At 53.3% G+C, this 16,944-nt stretch overlaps 1 protein-coding gene and 1 long non-coding RNA gene across 8 annotated transcripts in view; one reads left to right on the top strand and one right to left on the bottom strand.

Moving 5' to 3' along the window:
* The window catches only part of CABIN1 (calcineurin binding protein 1), a 150,893-nt gene that overhangs the window by 87,228 nt on the left and 46,721 nt on the right, over nt 1–16,944 (top strand). For all 7 annotated transcript variants that reach the window (XM_025474719.3, XM_049101520.1, XM_025474720.3 and 4 more), the window contains one exon: nt 1,906–2,237. In XM_025474719.3, coding sequence (XP_025330504.1) covers nt 1,906–2,237 — 332 coding nt within the window. The remainder of the gene's footprint in view (nt 1–1,905; nt 2,238–16,944) is intronic.
* Nucleotides 10,416–16,941, bottom strand: LOC112676926 (uncharacterized). Its single transcript, XR_003146768.3, has 3 exons — nt 15,692–16,941; nt 14,485–15,394; nt 10,416–12,127 (listed from the first exon to the last, which is right to left on the bottom strand). It is a non-coding gene; the product is annotated as an uncharacterized LOC112676926 (long non-coding RNA).

The raw sequence follows: 16,944 nt of genomic DNA, 5'->3' as shown, positions 1-16,944 counted from the left end.
GAAGTCTTCTCACTTTCACACTGCCAGGGTTAGGATTGGGCCTCCTGGCTGGAAAGTGCTGTGTGGGCTTGTTGGCGCTTCTGACCCCCTTCCTTCCACTGATGTGACCTGTGAAGCTCATTCAGCCATGATAGTGTATGCTGTGGGTGAGGCGTGTTGCCCATGTCTCCTGGGCCTTTTCAGTAGGCTTTTCACTCATTCTGGCATCACTGTTTCTCTCTCTCTCTCTCTCTCTGCGTCTTCAGACACATCTGAGCTCTCTTTGGATTAATTCTTGATACTCTGCTTACTTTCCATAAGAAACACGTTCCCGTGTTATCTTTGTATGTGAGCACACACTTAGCCTGAAGCACTGGGAGGCCTGCATCTGCATCCTGTTTCCCTGCCTCTCGTGTGCCTAGCACAGCACTGGGCCCAGAGTTGTCCAGGTTGTATTTGTTGAGTCACGTTTGAAATGTGTCTCTTGAATCAAACACTAGAAATCAGGTACATTTGTGAGTAAGGCGTTAGTGACCCTTGTAAGACACCAGCCCTGAGCAGACTCCTGGTTGCTGTCACTGAGCTCTGAGTGGATGCCTGTGCTCTCCTTTCAGTGGAGCATGGTGTCAAGATCAGATGTGACCTGTTTTTCAGTCATTCAGTCAGCTTCAACCTAGACAGTGTGAGGCTCTGGGCAATGGTGTGGGTGGGGGGGAGGCATCTTTGCATAAGTTCAGTGGTATGGGTGATATCAGAGACGTGGGCACACAAGACTCTCTGCAAACCACACCTTGGGGCCAGGGAGGCCTGCAGGAGGAGATAACACTGAGGCGACACTGAGTGGAGTCCTGAAGAATGAGAGTGAGTGGGGGAGGCAAGGGAGAGAGTGCAGACTGTGTCCAGAAGGAGCAGCAATGAAGAGGTAGGAATGAAGAATGAGGTGTTCCCAGTGGTTGGTCTCAAGGTGTGAGGCAGGAGGGGAGCTAGGAGGAATGGCAGGACTGGTGGGAGGTGGCCTCGAGTGCTGTGCTGAGCAGCTTGGCTCTGTCTTGCTCAGATTCTTTCCTTGGCTGGAAGAGCTTAATGTGCACTTGATGCCTGCATGATTTTGCTTTGGGGAACTTGAGACTTTAGTCCTCAGCCCCTCTGCCCTGCCACAGCAGGCTCCAGCATTCTCCCAGCTGCCACTGCAGTTGGGAAAGGGTCATTAGGGTGGGGGCAGGAAGGGGCTCAGCTCACCATGGCAGACAGGCTTCAGAGTTGGTGCTGGACTGCTTCTCTGGCCTCCTCCATGCAGGCCTTGCCAAACTCCTGGGTGCCCAAGAGGCTACCTTACCCTTGAGGCTTCCCTCCACCCTCTTCCTTCCATCCCTCCTTCCTGGTCCAGTCATCTGTAGCCCCTGCAACCCAGCTTGGGCTCTCCTATGTGTGAGCTCTTGGTTCATGCACAGTGGCAGCAGCAGCCTTGGAGAAGGATGTTAGGTAGGCTACGGGCTGAGGTGCTAAGTGGTAGATCAGGAGCAGTCCTTTGTGTCCTTTCCTGGCTGTTTTATTCCATGCTGGTGGTGGCCATACCCTCCCTCTGTGGATTGCCTCCCCGTGCACCTGCACAGGCCTGGGAGGCAGGACAATCTTATGCTGCCATCCAGAGGGGGCCCCAGAGCCCCGCTTGCAACCCCCACTATCTGCAGCCTCGTGGCCCCTCTGCTATGTGCCAGCTGGGACATCCTGTTTCACAGGGGAGGAGACTGGGAGGTTGTAGAGGCCTCAGCCAGCAGGGGCATGCCTCCTGCTGCTGGGTCTGTTGAGCTCAGCACCTGTCTACCAAGGTCACAGACCTAGCTATGCCTGTCACCTCACTAAGACACCTCTTTTGCTGGTGGTGGACCACTACTGAGGTGACTTTCCTTTTCTTTTCACTCATAGGAAAAACTGAGGAGTCCTTGGAGAGCACAGAAGGCTTCCGGGTCACAGAGCAAGGCAGCCAGAAGCCTGCTGCAGACCCCCCAACCTCTGCGTGCATTGCTGTCAAAACCCCAGCATCTGCACCTGCCCTGTGGGACGGGAGGAAGAGAGCTGATCCCCCCGCGGAGCCAGCAGCCTTTCCCCAGGGGCTGCCGGCCGGGGCAGAGGAGCAGCGCCAGTTCCTTACAGAGCAGTGCATCGCCTCCTTCCGCCTGTGCCTCAGCCGCTTCCCCCAGCACTATAAGAGCCTCTACCGACTGGCCTTCCTCTACACCTACAGCAAGACCCACCGGGTGAGTGAGCTGCCAGCCCACACGGGGCATGAGAGAGATCTTCCCAGGGCCCATGAGTGTCTGAGTGCTGGTGGACAGAATAAACCCAGATGGCAGTTGCTCAGGGTCTTGGGTAGTGGTGCATGGAAGGGATAGGGTAGGAGAGGTGTGGCGGGGGGGCGGGTTCATAAAATTGTGGTCCAGCTTTCCAGGTGAGAGTTGATGGGGACCATGGATCAGAGCAAGGGACCAAGGGAGGAGCTGGTATGGGGGCTGCTCCTGAAGCAGGATCTGAGGCTCAGGTACTGGCCGAGGGCTGAAGGATGAGGACCTGCTCTCTCAACAGCTCTTGTCTGTGAGGGCTGGTGGAGTGATTCTTACTCCACTGACCGGCTCCCTCCCTGCTACTGTTTACCTGTCCTTAGTATGGCTTTGCAGACACATCCCCCAAATGCCTTATAGAGGCGCCCCCCGCCCCCCTCTGTCCCAGGGCCTTGCTACAGGCTCAGTCCCCTCCAGACATATCTTGCAGAGAGGCCTTCTCACCATCATCCTGCCCCTGGGCTTGCCCCTCCGTGCAGCTGCCATCTTCACAACCTCTGTTACATGGGGGTTGGGTGCTGACAGCCTCCTCCAGCTCTTTTTGGAAAGCAGATGATGTAGCAATTCTTAACAGCTGTGCCCCAGGCTTAAGAGCTCTCAGGGGCTTCCCAGCCGGACTGCTTCTACTGGCATGTCGCATCTGTGCAGGGAGTGTGGCATGTGTGCTCTTCTACTCCCTCCTCACGCACCTGGGGGCACTGGAGAAAGTGCTCCTGGTCATGGTGCCTGCCCCCATGGAGCTACATTCTAAGCTACGTGCAAACAAGCAAATTAAGCTAATCCCATTTTGACACATGCTACAAAGAAGATAATGGGGTACACACAGGAGTAGGTAGGGGTGCTGCTGCAGCACCATGAAGGCACCCATTAAGCTGAGACCTGTAGGGTGGCCTTGGGCAGAATGGGAGTCAGCGGGCAGGTTGGACGACAGGGAGAGAGCCCAGATCAGGCAAATTGCCTGGGCATGTTGCAGTGCTGGGTAAGCCAAACTGGTGTGGTCCAAGACCAGAGAGGGCCAGGGTGGTGGGGTTACCCAGGGGCAGCCTTTGGAGTCTGGCTGTGGTCTCTGGTTTTGTCTGGCTCAGAAACTTTTTTCTCCCAGAGACCCCCCACTGGCCCCTTGCCCCTCCTCACCAGCCTCTGTGGGACCTCTGAAAAACCAGGAAGGGCAGTTGGCTGGAGAGATGGAGCCTGGCTTGGTGCTGGTTACATGGCTGGAAGTTGTTACTTGACAAAATTCTGTTTGGGTACTAGGCACAGGTAGGTGCCCTGTCACAGTTGTGATTGCCCAACACACTCATGTGGCTTGGTTGATTTCTGTTGGAGCAGAACAGAGGAAGCTGGTGTCAGCAGGCCTCGAGAAGGAGGGGTCTGGTTCTGGGCTTTGTCTCTGCTTCAGGGCATCTGGCTTCTCTGGCTGCCACTGAACCGCCTGAGCCTGGTACCCTCACTGCTCAGTTTTGCAGTGGACCTTACCTCTGGTGCCCTGGGCCTTCTGGACCCAGGCAGACCTGGGTTTTAAGAAAACTCCCCTCTGCAGCAGTCTCTGGGGACTCAGCCAACATTGTCCCTGCCCCTGACCATGCTCCCGCGCTGCTTTGGGAACTTTTCTTCTTCCCTCTTTTGAGAGCAGTGGAGCCCAGTGCAGGAGCTTCCGTGAGTACTGGTTGGAAGGGAACATCCATCATCTGGATCTCCTCTCCCTACTTGGGCATCCCCCTTTTCTCATGCCCCACGAAGCAGCTGTGTAGCCCCTTCCAGCCCAGCTGTGGTCAGCTCTTAGTAGGACTTGGAGCTTCCTGTGCTGAGCTCAAAACCTTCCTCACACTGTGGCTGTTCTCTCTCTACTGCACATCTGATACCTGGCTCAGGGCCACACACTGGGGGGTGACAGCCTGGCATCAGCTCAGGTAGCTAGCATCACCCTGGCCCAGTTGCTCCACTGCTCCCCCCCTTCCCCCCGCCATTAGGTCATCCATGCTCAGTTTGCTGTTTTGGTATTTCTGTGACTGTCCCCAGGTCTTATTGTTTACCCTCTAATGGTCTGAGGGGTAGGTGCCCCCCAGCTGATCCAGCCTTCCCTGGTCATGGGGACAGAGGCTGCCTTGGCTTCCTTCCTGGAAAACCTTCCCACAGCCATCACACTGTTTCTGCTGGCTTTTCTGTTAGCTGCATTCCCAGGTTGGGTTCCTTGGCTTTCTGAAATGGAATGCTGGTCTTGATTATGAGAGAGACCCCTCCTCTCTTACATGACAGTTGTGTGTAGATGCCGGATATGTCTCAGGAGCTCTCCAGGCTGCCACACCCTAGACCTTGATGCACCCCGGGTGGCTCTACTGGCTCTTTTGCTTACTTGACTTAGAGACCTTTGCTGAGCAGCAGGTGGTGTCACCCCAGCTTGAATGGCCTGTTGTTGGCACCTCACTGCACTGAGAGCTTGAATCAAGGCCATCCCTGTCTGGGGCATGCTGTTGTTTTGGGGGCTGGGTGTGGTTCTGCCCAGGCCCTGGGTTTCAGGGGGATCAGGGTATAGATCTAGGGGACATGACCAGTGCTTTCAGTGACTAATGTGGAACCATTAGCTGATAAGCAGCGACTGCTTTCCAAACACAGCTGTTTGGTAACAGATACTTCCCACTGTGTATATTTAACAGCAGCACATTTCTTCATGAAATCCGCCTGTGGGCTTGGCAGTGGCATTTTCCTGTTGCCATCTCATGGCTCAGTGGCCAACTGGTTGAAACATCCATCATCCCTGCCTTCAGAGAGGCCCCAGGGGCTCTGCAGGTTGACTCCAGATCCTTTGGGTCTTTTAAGCAGCCCCCAGCTGAAGCTCTGTTCTGTTCAGAGGCCTCCCCACCCCAGGCCTCTACAGAGAAACTGTCCTCAGGACACAGGGAATCACTTGCTTTAGCTGTTGGCAGCAGGATTTCTGGAGGAGGGAGAGGAAATGTGGGCTCTGAATGTGGGTTCATCTAGGTTCACATACCAGCTCTGGAGTGGGGAGGATTCTTCTCTTGTACTCGCACAGGATTATTGTGACAATGAGGTGAGGGGTTGGAACCCTTCCCATTGGGCCTTTCATCAGGACCCCAGAGCCCATTTCCTCAGTATCTTCTATGGCTCCTAGCCCCCTCTATTAGGCCTTCTGAGGGCTCAAACATTCCCTGAGGGACCTTTGATGCCTGCCTAAGGCCCCCTCCTGCTGTGCATAGGCTGACCCCCTGGACCTCCCAAGGCAGGCCTCCTGCTAGCCTACACCAAGGGCCAGGGCACTTGAGGAAGCAGAGCTCCCTAATGCTCTCCGCACCTTAGGGAAGATCACACATGCTGATGGCCATAAGGGCCCTAAGTCTAGCTATTATATCACTTACAGTCTCCAAGATTACAGTCTCCAGCAGGACTTTGAGCCCCAGACTGTCAGTCCATGCTCAGAAAAACCTGTCTCCTGGAGTCCACATGAGCACCCCAGGAGAGAGACTACATGGCATTGGGAGCTTCCAATGTGAGGCTTCTGAAATTCGCTAATGAGAGCCAGAAAGAAGGCTGAGGGATGGGCGCCCCATCCCTAATTCCCCCCACCCACTCCCTGTGGCTCAGCTGGGAAACTGAGCCCCGCGCTTCAGCATCTCTTGCTTTGAGGGGTCTGGGACAGAGTGGGTTATAAGATGGTTCCTAGAGCCAAACAGTCTTGAAAAAGAACAAACTTGGAGAACTCATACTTCCCAATTTCAAAATTTACTGCAAATATACAGTAATCAAAACTGTGGAATATTATTCAGCCTTAAAAGGAAGGAAATTCTGGCATGTTATAACGTGGATGAACCTTGAGGACACTATGCTCTCAGTGAAATAAGCCAGACACACAAAAAATCAAACACTCCATGACTCCACTTTAGATGAGGCATCTAAAGTAGTCAAAATCAGAGAGACAGAAAGTGGAATGGTGGTTGCCAGGGGCTGGGGGAAAGAATGGGGAGTTATTTAATCAGTACAGAATTTCAGTTTTTATAATAAAAAAGTTCTAGTTGTACAACCATGTGAATATACTTAACACTACTGAACTATACAATTAAAAATGGGTAAGATGGTAAATTTTATGTGTTTTGAACCACAACTGAAAATAAACAGTGTAGTATTAGCCTAGGGATAGCATAATGGAATAAAACTGGAAGCCCAGAAACAAAGGCATACATCTATATGGTCAGCTGATTTTTTTTTTTAAGATTTTATTTTTATTTATTCATGAGAGACACACACACACACAGAGAAAGAGAGAGAGAGAGAGAGAGAGGCAGAGGCCAGAGACACAGGCAGAGGGAGAAGCAGGCTCCATGCAGGGAACCTGACATGGGACTTGATCCCGGTTCTCCAGGATCAGGTTCTGGGCTGAAGGCGGCGCTAAACCGCTGAGCCACCCGGGCTGCCCTGGTCAGCTGATTTTTGACGGGTGCCAAGATACTTCAGTGGAGGAAAGGACCTTCTTTTTAACAGATGGTGCTGGGATAGTACAAAAGAATGCAGTTGGACCCCTGCTTCATACCACCTACAAAAATGAACTCAAAATGTCTCAGAGAGTTCAACTTCAGAGCTAAAACCTGTGAAACTCTTAGAAGAAAACAGATGTCACTCTTCATGACCTTGGACTAGGCAGTGGTTCCTCAGCTATGACTCCCAAAAGCACAGGTGATAAATAATAAATAAATAATAATAATAAATAGGGCACCATCAAAATTAAAAACTCATGCTTCAGAAGACATTATTGAAATGAAAAAATGGTCCACAGAAAGGGAGAAATATTTATAATCGCAGGCAGGCACATCTCATTTTACTGCATTTCATTTGATTGTACCTTGCAGATACTGTCTTTTGTTTTATTTATTTATTTTGTTAAGATTTTATTTATTCACGAGAGACACAGAGAGAAAGGCAGAGACATAGGGAGAGGGAGAAGCAGGCTCCCTCTGGGGAGCCTGATGCGGGATTTGATCCCAGGACCCCAGGATCATGCCCTCATCCAAAGGCAGATGCTCAACCACTGAGCCACCCAGGCGCCCTGCAATAAAGTATTTTTAAATTAAAAGTATATACATTGTTTTTTAGACATGATGCTATTGCACATTTGATAGACTTAGTATAGCATAAACATAACTTTTATATGCGCTGGGAAACCAAAAAGTTCATTTGGCTCACTTTCTTTTGGTATTCACCTTATTGTGGTAGTCTCGAATGCAATCCACAGTATCTCTGAGGTAATGCTTTTATGTGGTAAGGGACTTGTATTTAGAATATATATTTTTAAGGGATCCCTGGCTGGCGCAGCGGTTTAGCGCCTGTCTTTGGCCCAGGGCGCGATCCTGCAGACCCGGGATCGAATCCCACATCAGGCTCCCGGTGCATGGAGCCTGCTTCTCTCTCTGCCTCTCTCTCTCTCTCTCTCTCTGTGACTATCATAAATAAATTAAAAAAAAAAAAAAAACAATCCTTAGAATATATATTTTTAAAAAACCTCTTACGGGATCCCTGGGTGGCTCAGCGGTTTGGTGCCTGCCTTTGGCCCAGGGCACGATCCTGGGGTCCCGGGATTGAGTCCCACATTGGGCTCCTGGCGCGGAGCCTGCTTCTCCTTCCTCCTGTGTCTCTGCCTATCTCTCTCTCTCTCTCTCTCTCTATCATAAATTAAATAAATAATCTTAAAAAAATTAAAAAAATAACAAAATCTCTTACAACCCAATAATTAAAAGACAATGTAAAAGTGGGCAAAGGATCTGAATAGAAATTTCTCCAAAGAAGATATACAAAAGGCCAATAAGCACAGGAAAAGGTGCTTAACACCATTTTCCATTGGGAAAATGTGAGTTCAAATCACACTGAGATACCACTTCATACCTCCTACTATGGCTAGAATCAAAGATTTTGGCCTCTCCTCCTGGGGGTCAGGGGTGCATGAGCAGCCACTGCCTTACTGACAGTTCTGCTAGGGCAAGGGAGTTGGGCACCGGGGCTATGTGCCCCCTGCTTAGAGGCCAGGGTTTGTGAACACTGGTGGTACTTTCCAGAGCTAGTTTCCTCTGGGGAGCCTCTTGTTTGGAGTACTACCTCTCCTAAACTTACTTTGTTTTGTGCTCACTGCTGGGTCTCAACTTGGGAAATGTTCTTCACATTCTTTGCTTCCCATTCTTGGGGTATGGTCCTCCTTGGTTACTCAGTGTCTTAAGAGAAAGGTCAAGAAACAGACTCCAGTGCTGCACTGAGACTACTTGGCCTGGGCCAGCTCCTCAGTGTTGTTTCACCCAGCATGCTGCCCAGCAGGGGGAGCAGGAAACTGAGGCTGTGAGGGGACAGCAGCTTGTCTTGAAGCCCTTGGGGAGGAGGTGGCCAGGCCTGGGCCTCCTGAGGCTCAAATGTTTCCTCTGTCTCTGCTCTCGAGGTGGGGGGGACCAAGGCCTCTAGACCAGGCCCTTCACCTGGCCAGGTAGATGGATGCCCAGCTTCTTGATAAAGCCACACGGCTGCTGATTGGCTACATTGGACTAGAGTGAGGAAATGTTTACTGAAAGTACTTGTGTGAGAGGCTGGAGGTTTAGGAGAAGCAAGGCTGGCATACCAGCTCCTGTGGGTGCAGTGGCCACTTAGTAATTGGGCTGCTCTTGGTCAGTGTGGCAGGAGGTAGGCAGTGAGCCAGGGGTGAATGGCATCCCAAGTGAGGAAGGAGGGGAGAGGAGAAGGGCCTGTTCTTTGGGAGAGGCCACCTTCCTGGGGCTTGGCATACGGCCAGCTTCTGGCCCATGGGCTGGGGCTCTGCTCATCTGGGTCTAGCACTGCCTACGTCAAGGCTTGGCCTTTATTCAACCTACACTTCACCAAAAGGTTTTCCTCCCACCCTCCAGGGCAAGTGTGAGCCTTGCTGGCTCTGCTGTGGGATGAAGCCCACCTTTTGTTGTGTGGCTTTTCCCCTCTGACCTGGAACAGCTCTCTGACACAATTAGCATCCAAGTTATCACTGAGAGGTGACACTCAGGTGAGGATTGCTCCGGAGCCTATGGGGCGTGAGATGGAAAAGGGGCTATCAGTCTGCTCTGATCATAGGCCTGGCCCTTCCCCAGACCCTGTGATTAGAATGTGTCCCTCTCCCACCACTTGTCCTCTTGCCAGTGTGCATGCTGGAACCTGAGCCACCTCTCCCAAGTGCCGGCTCCCAGCACCTCACTCAGGCTCGGCCAGCTAGACAGCTGGCTTCCAGTTTCAGTCCTATGGATAGATTTCTTAAATTGTCAAGCGGGGATAATGGCACCTTCATTGTAGGTTGTAGGTTTTACTGTGAGGAAAAGTGAATTAATAGTGCTTTACCAGCTGGGAAACATGCATACTGATGACGAGAGCAGCCTGTCTTGCAAGCCCCACATGCATGCTGCTCTGATGGGAGCAGAGGCCACTCGCCGTGAACAGTGCTCTAGACCAGCTGCTGGCCTCTGTCCCTGTCCCAGTGTACTCCTGGAGGCAGCTGCACAGCATCATGGCCAAACTCTTTTGCAGTACATCCTCCTAATGGTAGGTGACAAGGCCCTGTCAGTGTGACCTATGGCTGGATAGTGGCCTCGCTGCTCCAGCCCAGTCAGACCCACTTCTCTGACCCAGAACCTGTGCGGGATGAGCCCAGGCCCCAGTGTCTGTTTAGAACTTGTTTGATACAGAGCTGCCTCCTGCCAGGTGAGTCCAGCAGGGCTGCTGCCACCTGTGATCTCCAGAGAAGCTGCTGAACTTTGACTTCAGAGTCCGCTTATGCTCTGGTGTGAGCTTGAGCAAGGGACGGGCCAGCTGGGCTGTGAGCCCCTGCCCCTTCCTTACCCATTGTGGGTGGTTCCCTACCTGCCTGTGCCATCAGCTCACATCTAGAACCTGCAGAGTCAGGTTAAACGAGAACCCATGAGGATGGGCGGGTGTGACAGAGCCACCCAAGGGTGCAGCCTGGGAGACCCTGCTGCATACACATGAGTGAGTGTCCTAGGAGCAGGTGGTAAGCTGTGCGTTCCATGCCAGACGGCAGGACCAGGCATGACGAGGGCGTGCCGGCCACACAGCAGGGCGTTCCCCCATTCCTTCAATCCCTGCTCTCTTTCTGTATACCCAAAAGGATGCTGTGCCACAGGCTCCCCACGCAGAAGCCCTGGGCTGCTGCTGATCCTCGCAAGCCAGGTTCTTATCAGGCTTTGTTTGCAAAATGAAACTCCAGATTTCTCTCAACTTCAGAATATCAGTTATACATTTCAAAGTCTGTCTACAACATGGTTTGAAGATTTCACTGTGCCTTTGGGGGTCAGAAGAGGGGGAACAAATGCCCCCCCCAAAGGCTCATTGCCTTCCTTGTTCTGTCTTTGGGAAGAGGTGAGCTATGGATCCCAGCAGTTTGAATGGGTTGAGTACTCTACTGGCAGCAGCCATTACAAATTGTACTGCGTGTGGAAGAAACTACCACCACCTCCTCATCCCACAGACCATGGTACGGCCGAACCCCTGTATTAGTGTCATCCTCTACTGCCCACCCTGCCCCCGCCAGCATTGTGCCTATGCATCTCTACGGGTTCATTCATTCCGCAGCTGTCACCTGCATTGATACATGCGAGGCCCTGCCTGAGGGGCTGGCATATACTGGTCTGCACAGCAGAGCCCCCCCACCCTTGAGTGCACACAGAGGGGAGGGAGAGTAGAAGCATACCTAACGGGGGTTAGTGATGCATCCAGAAGAAAGATAAAGCTGGTAAGGGTGTGCAGTGGGGGGAGTGTGGTTCTTTAGGCAGGGAAGTCTGGGAAGGCCTCTCTTAGCAAAGACCTGAAGCAGGTGAGGGAACTAGCCAAGGTGATACCAAGAGAGGCTTCTGGGTGGACAGCATGGGTCACGTATGTGCCTTGAGATAGGAATGGGCCTGGCAGGACTAGAATCAGCCAGGAGCCTGTGTGACTGGCTGGGCAGGGAGGAGAGGGGGGGAAGATACATTCAGAGCTCCTGAGGACCTGGGGAGGCAGGGAGGAGCTGTGGCGCATCATTCTAAGTGAGGTTAAAGCTACCACAAGATTGTACATGAACGCCTCGGGCTGCTGTGTGGAGAGTGAGAGGTTTGCCAGTCAGGCCTTCGATGGCTCCATCCAACCACTTATCCAAAGAGCCTTAATAAAGGGATTTTCAGTGGCCTGGGTGGACATCTGGAACCCACAGGGTAGGTGTGATGCAGGGTCCTTGACCAGCCCCAGGGCACCTCTGCATCAGGCTACCTGTCAGAACTTTCGGTCTTTGGTGGCCGACCCTTGGCACCAGAGGGAACTTGGGATAAATGCTCGGCCTCATCTTTGCCCTACTCTCTGCTCTCCTGCTGGTGCTTCTTGCTGGTCAAACCCACCCAGCAGTCAGGGGGTACGCCCCAGGCCTGGCTTTTCAGGTCGGTGCAGGAAGGGTAGAGGAGGAGCAGTGGCACACTCTGCCAAGTTCAGGGGCAAGGCCGGGTCCTCCAAGAAGACACGGGCTGTCTCAGCTTGGCGGGGGAGCAGGCTGCATGGGTAGGGGCATTCTCTCAGAGGTGCAGGTGAGGACCTTGGTGCATTTGTAGACAGGTGCTTTCCCATCTGCTATCTCGCATTCTCCAGCTGACCCTAAGAGTGGCCTGATGGTCACTACCACCTCCATCCTCCCAAGTGGGCCTCTGAGGCCCCAATGAGGCCAGCAGTCATTCATTTATTCCTTCAACAAAACTTGAGTGTGTACTGCTGCATGCCCATGTGGAGAACTGCCAGGCAAACATGGGGCTTCTGAATCACTGTTTGGAAGAAAGAATAGAGAAAGATGTCTTAAAAGATAGCCTTTGAGGGCAGCCTGGGTGGCTCAGCGGTTTAGCGCCGCCTTCAGCCCAGAGCGTGATCCTGGAGACCCAGGATCGAGTCCCACATCGGCCTCCCTGCATGGAGCCTCTGCCTCTCTCTCTCTCTCTCTCTCTGTCTCTGTCTCTGTCTCTCATGAATAAATAAAATCTTAAAAAAAAAAAAAAAGATGGCCTTTGTGCTCCAGCCTGCCCACACATGAGCTCTCAAGCAGTTCCTTTCCCAACAGCTTCCTTGGGTGGGGAGCCCAGGATGAGGGCTCTGCCCCAGCACTCCTGCCTCCAGTCCTGGGCCCTCCATCCCCACCACGTACTACTGGCACCTTCCTGCAAACTGTCCCGCAAACCCGAACACTGCCCATTCCTTTCACTCCTCCCAAATATTTGTCACAGCCCTTCCATGGACCCCATACTGGTCTAGCCCCATGTGGAGCCACCTTGTGGGTCTGACAAAAGGGGGGCAGACCACAAAGCCGTCACAGTTGGCAGGGAGGCTATTAAGGTAGCCATGAGGCTGTGAGGACAGTATTGAGGGGCAGGTGGGAATGGGGTGAGATGATGCTAGGCCTAGAGACCTGCAGGGCCACAGTGGGGGCAGAGGCAGGAATGGCTGCAGGGCTGCGCATGATGGGAGAGGGGAGGGAAGGAGATGAACTTGCATGTGTGTGAGTGAACTGAGGTGTGGAGCTGGCTTTCAGTCTGAGGGAGCTGAGGCCTTCAAGCGGAGGAGTCAGGAGGGTCCCTCTGCCTTATGCCAGGATAGGAATGTCCAGGCGAAAGGAAGTTGGTGCAGGACATCAAGGTGCCGCGTGCTTCCTGGGATTCTTCTCCCTGTCTCTCATCAGGACTCTGCCCTCCTTCTGCCCCTTGTTAGGGCATTTAGTGCATTCTGCCCTCTGTCAGAGGAGGGTTTGTGCACTAAGCTTCAGGGGCCCATGGATCCCAGGAAGGATTGGTGCCGTTAACTGGCAAGTGGCCTGGTTGTGTTTCTCCCATTCCCAGAGGTGACGGTAAGCTGAGGCTCCAGGCCGGTGGCATGGTGACAGGTTGCTCAAGACCTGAGACAGGACTGCCTGAGAGCTGCACATAGATTTGTAAAATGACTTGCCCGCCCCGGGATGGGGGTGCAGGATAAGAACCCAAGCCTTGGAGTCCTTCAGGTCTGGGCAGGAATGCAAACCTGGCTTGGTGCTTCCTGGCTTGGGGGATTCAGGACTCCCCCCCCCCCCCCCCCCCCCCGCCGAGACCTCTCTGAGGCTGTTTTTTTGTTGGTAAACTGGCAACAGTGTAGGATGAGGAGTGATGTGCTGTGCTTAGTGCAGGTGGTGGTGTGTGTCTCACCTCCCCATATCGTGAAGCTGCAGAGCAGACTGTGCATTACAGGTGCACCATGGTGGGTCAGCTCCCCATACCCCTCCCCTCACCTCCCCGGCACTTCTCAGTTTTCTGGGCAGGTTTCCTTGTCCCTGTCAGCTCCCATCTGGGGCCTCAGATATAAATTAGCTAAGGTCTTCCATGAGCTGTCTGGACGCTTTGTGCCATAGCCATCGATCGGATCTCTCTGGCGGGCCTGGGAGACGGCTGAGGAGCCCTGCTCTCTGCTGGTGTGCGGGGGCCAAGTCTGCAGGAGGCTAATTGACAATCCTGATCGGGTTTGGCAGGCCAGTGCTTTCTGCACTCTTCTCAAGTGGCTGGTTTTCAGGTCTCTAAGAGTGCTGGGACCTCTCCCACAGTCTCCTCCCTCTGTGGTCCTCCACCTTCTGTCTGACTGTTCTTGTGGGAAGGGCTGTCTTGGTGCAGGTGTTATGGGAGAAGCTGCAGGGTTATGGCAGAAACCGAAGCCCTACAGGGATGTGTGTTCCTGCCCCTCAGCCTTGGGGCCTAGAATCGGACATCTGGCTCAGGAAGCAGAGTCTCCCACTCTCTCTACTCTGGCCATGACACTCTTCTCTCTCACATATCCCCAGTCACACGGAAGGCACATTTTCTTGTTCTTATGAAAGTAATGGCCAATCCTAAAAAAAAAAAAAAAAAAAAAAAGAAAGAAAGAAAGAAAAAGAAAGTAATGGCCACCTCGGAGATGCCTCTTTGAGTCTTGTTTTCCTACCCCTCTCAAACTGCTGCTAACTGGATACTTCCCTTAAGTCCCAAAGGAGCCCCAGAGGGGGCTTTCATGCATGCTCTAGGGATACCCCAGTTCAGTGACAGCTGTGTGCCAGTCATAGCTTAGTTGTCATATCCCCTAGGAGTCTCGCTGACCTCCTTAGGCTGGACCATAGGTGGTCAGGTGGGCTCACCTGTCATATTCAAAGCGTATATATCGGTTCTTCTGTCTTGTGTCACTTTCTGTGAAGGTCCCTCCCCTTCATGGATGATTAGACTGGCAGCCTCTCACATCTTGCTTAGGAGAGACTTTGAACCAAATGGCACTGAGACCAAAGGATCATGGCTAAGTACTGATAGAGGTTGTGAGCATCTCTCCTGGGCTTCTTGAGTGGTTGTTCTGCTTGCTGGAGGTCTGAGGCTTTAGCTTCTCTTTGGATCCTGTGTCCCGGGGCCCTGAAGAGCCCTGACCAGCTTGAACTAATCTGAGTTAGATCTCATTCCTTGTAATGAAGCACACCTGACCTACCCTATTTCCCTGCTCTGCACTCAGTTTGTCCATGGCCGACCCTCCCTCCCCTGGTAGAAGCACTGGTCAGGCTTGTAACCAGCCTTAAGAGGCTTCTAAATAGACTGGTCTGGGAGGCAGGGTCTCTGAACCAGACTGCGGGACGCTGCTCTGGACTTCAGAGTGTGAACTGCAAGTTGATCCCTCGTTGCACTGGAGCTCAAAAGTTGAAGGCTGGGCCTGAGTAGTTCGCTGTTCTTCCTGTGTATAGGGCAGAGTGGCCCCTGTGCTCCCTGGCTGAGGACCAGGGACTGTTGCTGCCTAGGTAACTCCTCTCCTCTGTTTCTGCCTCACCCATGTAGGGGCAGAGAGGAGGTGCCTTGGCCTTCAGGAAGCCTCATCATTCACCATGAATGACTATGGCATCAGTTCCTGAGGTGCTAGAAAGACTTGAGAGTCCTGGAGAAGTAATGTCTCAGGAGACTGTAGCTGTGGCTGCGCCTCCCTGACAGCCGCTGAGTCTTTGCGAGAGCAGCCCCCACACGGCCTTTGGTATGATTCCTTCTCTGTGCTCGCCTTGCTGTTTTGGTTGGAGTCTGTGAGAGAGGAAGAGTCTCAGTCTGCTTCTGATCTCAGCATGTCAGATGTGTCTGAGCAGGTGTCTGGGCTCAAGGAGGGCTCTGAGCGAAAAAGCAAGCCTCCTGAGTGCAGGTTTAGAGGGGTCAGCTGTGTAGAGGGCTGTGGACAATATGTGCCCTCTTGTCCAGCTGGGGTTTTCCCTGCTGTCGTACATGCTGGGCTGCTCATGGCCCTCCATCCCCTACCCCTACATTAAAGCTGCTTAGACCAGGCTGGGCTGCAGCCCTGCCGGGCAAGGGCAGCCTTGACTTTACCGGGCCTCAGCCTTCAGCCACTCTCAGAACCGTGTCCCTGTAGGAAATGGCCTTAGAGTCACTGCCAGGCTTAATCATCCAGGCTTCCCCCAGGAGATGATGTTCTCCCTTGGGCTTCCACAGAAGAGCTAGCTTCATCTGCCGTGAGTGTGTCATCCAGAAGATTCATGCCTGAAACTTTACCTGTCTCCATCCCAGAGGGACCCTCATTTCTGTGTCCCACCCCTCATAGCTTCAGGGTCCTGCCTGGTGCTGGGTGCAGAGCAGCCCTCAGTTCCAATAGCAGCCCCTTGGGCATGTCCCTCTGTGCAGAAGCTCGGATGCAGGCCAGCAGGGGCCCTCAGCCAGCAAGCCAGGGAGCTGGGGCTTGCACTTTTGCCAGAAGTTGTGACTAGGGGGACTATTTCTTAAGTTCAGCCTGACCAGTAGTAAGTACAGTGGGAGCAGGTGAGACAGTTTGCAGGCTGAGACGTGAAAAGGCATTAAGCAGTTGGGACACAAGGTGATAAAGGCCTGGCACCAAGGGTGAGAGAGACAAGGAAGGGACCTGGACGGGGGTGGAGAAGGAGTACTGATTGGCTGGGGGAATGGGCGCTGTGGAAAAGAGGAGCTGATGTTGGGCAGTTCATGTTCCAGTACTAACTCTGCCCCCTGCTGGCTTCTCCCTTCTAAGGCAGCACTGTCCCAGGTGCTGGGTGGTGAGATGGTCCGGGTGTGGGAGCCTCCCTGGGAAAGACCTGAGATGGGAAGGTGACAGACCAGGCAGCTGGTGGGGAAGGGCTGCTCTCTGAGTCAGTGAGAAGGTCCCAGAGAAGGCCAAAGGAGCCAGGCCCACACCTAGCCTCTCAGGCTGCCCCCAGGTCCCACTTGGGCTAGCAGGCTTTTGTTCCCACCCTACCAGGCCCCTGGGCCTGGATTCCAAGAGGCACGGTTGCCCAGGGAACACTGGCCTGAGCACTGTGGATAGAACCCCCCTCCCCTCCCAAGCACTTAGGCCCCTGGCATCCTACAGAGACTAGCTCTTCCAAGCCTAAGGTGGCTGTCTCCCAGCTGCGATGAGTATTGCTAACATCCTGACAAGTCAGGGCTGACCCTTTGGGCCAGTGGGGGTCCTCCTGACAGAAGGCAGGGCGCTAGGTCCATATAGCATATTTTCAAGGCCAGTCCAGGTGGGGGTCCCTATCTGTGCCCTTCTTGGGCAATCTGAGGCCACACTCTCCTAAGTCAGCCGGTGCTAGGCAGGAAATCAGTTC

Source organism: Canis lupus, chromosome 26 (genome assembly GCF_003254725.2).
Source record: "Canis lupus dingo isolate Sandy chromosome 26, ASM325472v2, whole genome shotgun sequence".
Lineage (NCBI taxonomy): Eukaryota > Metazoa > Chordata > Mammalia > Carnivora > Canidae > Canis > Canis lupus.
This window is presented reverse-complemented; position numbering and strand designations above follow the sequence as displayed.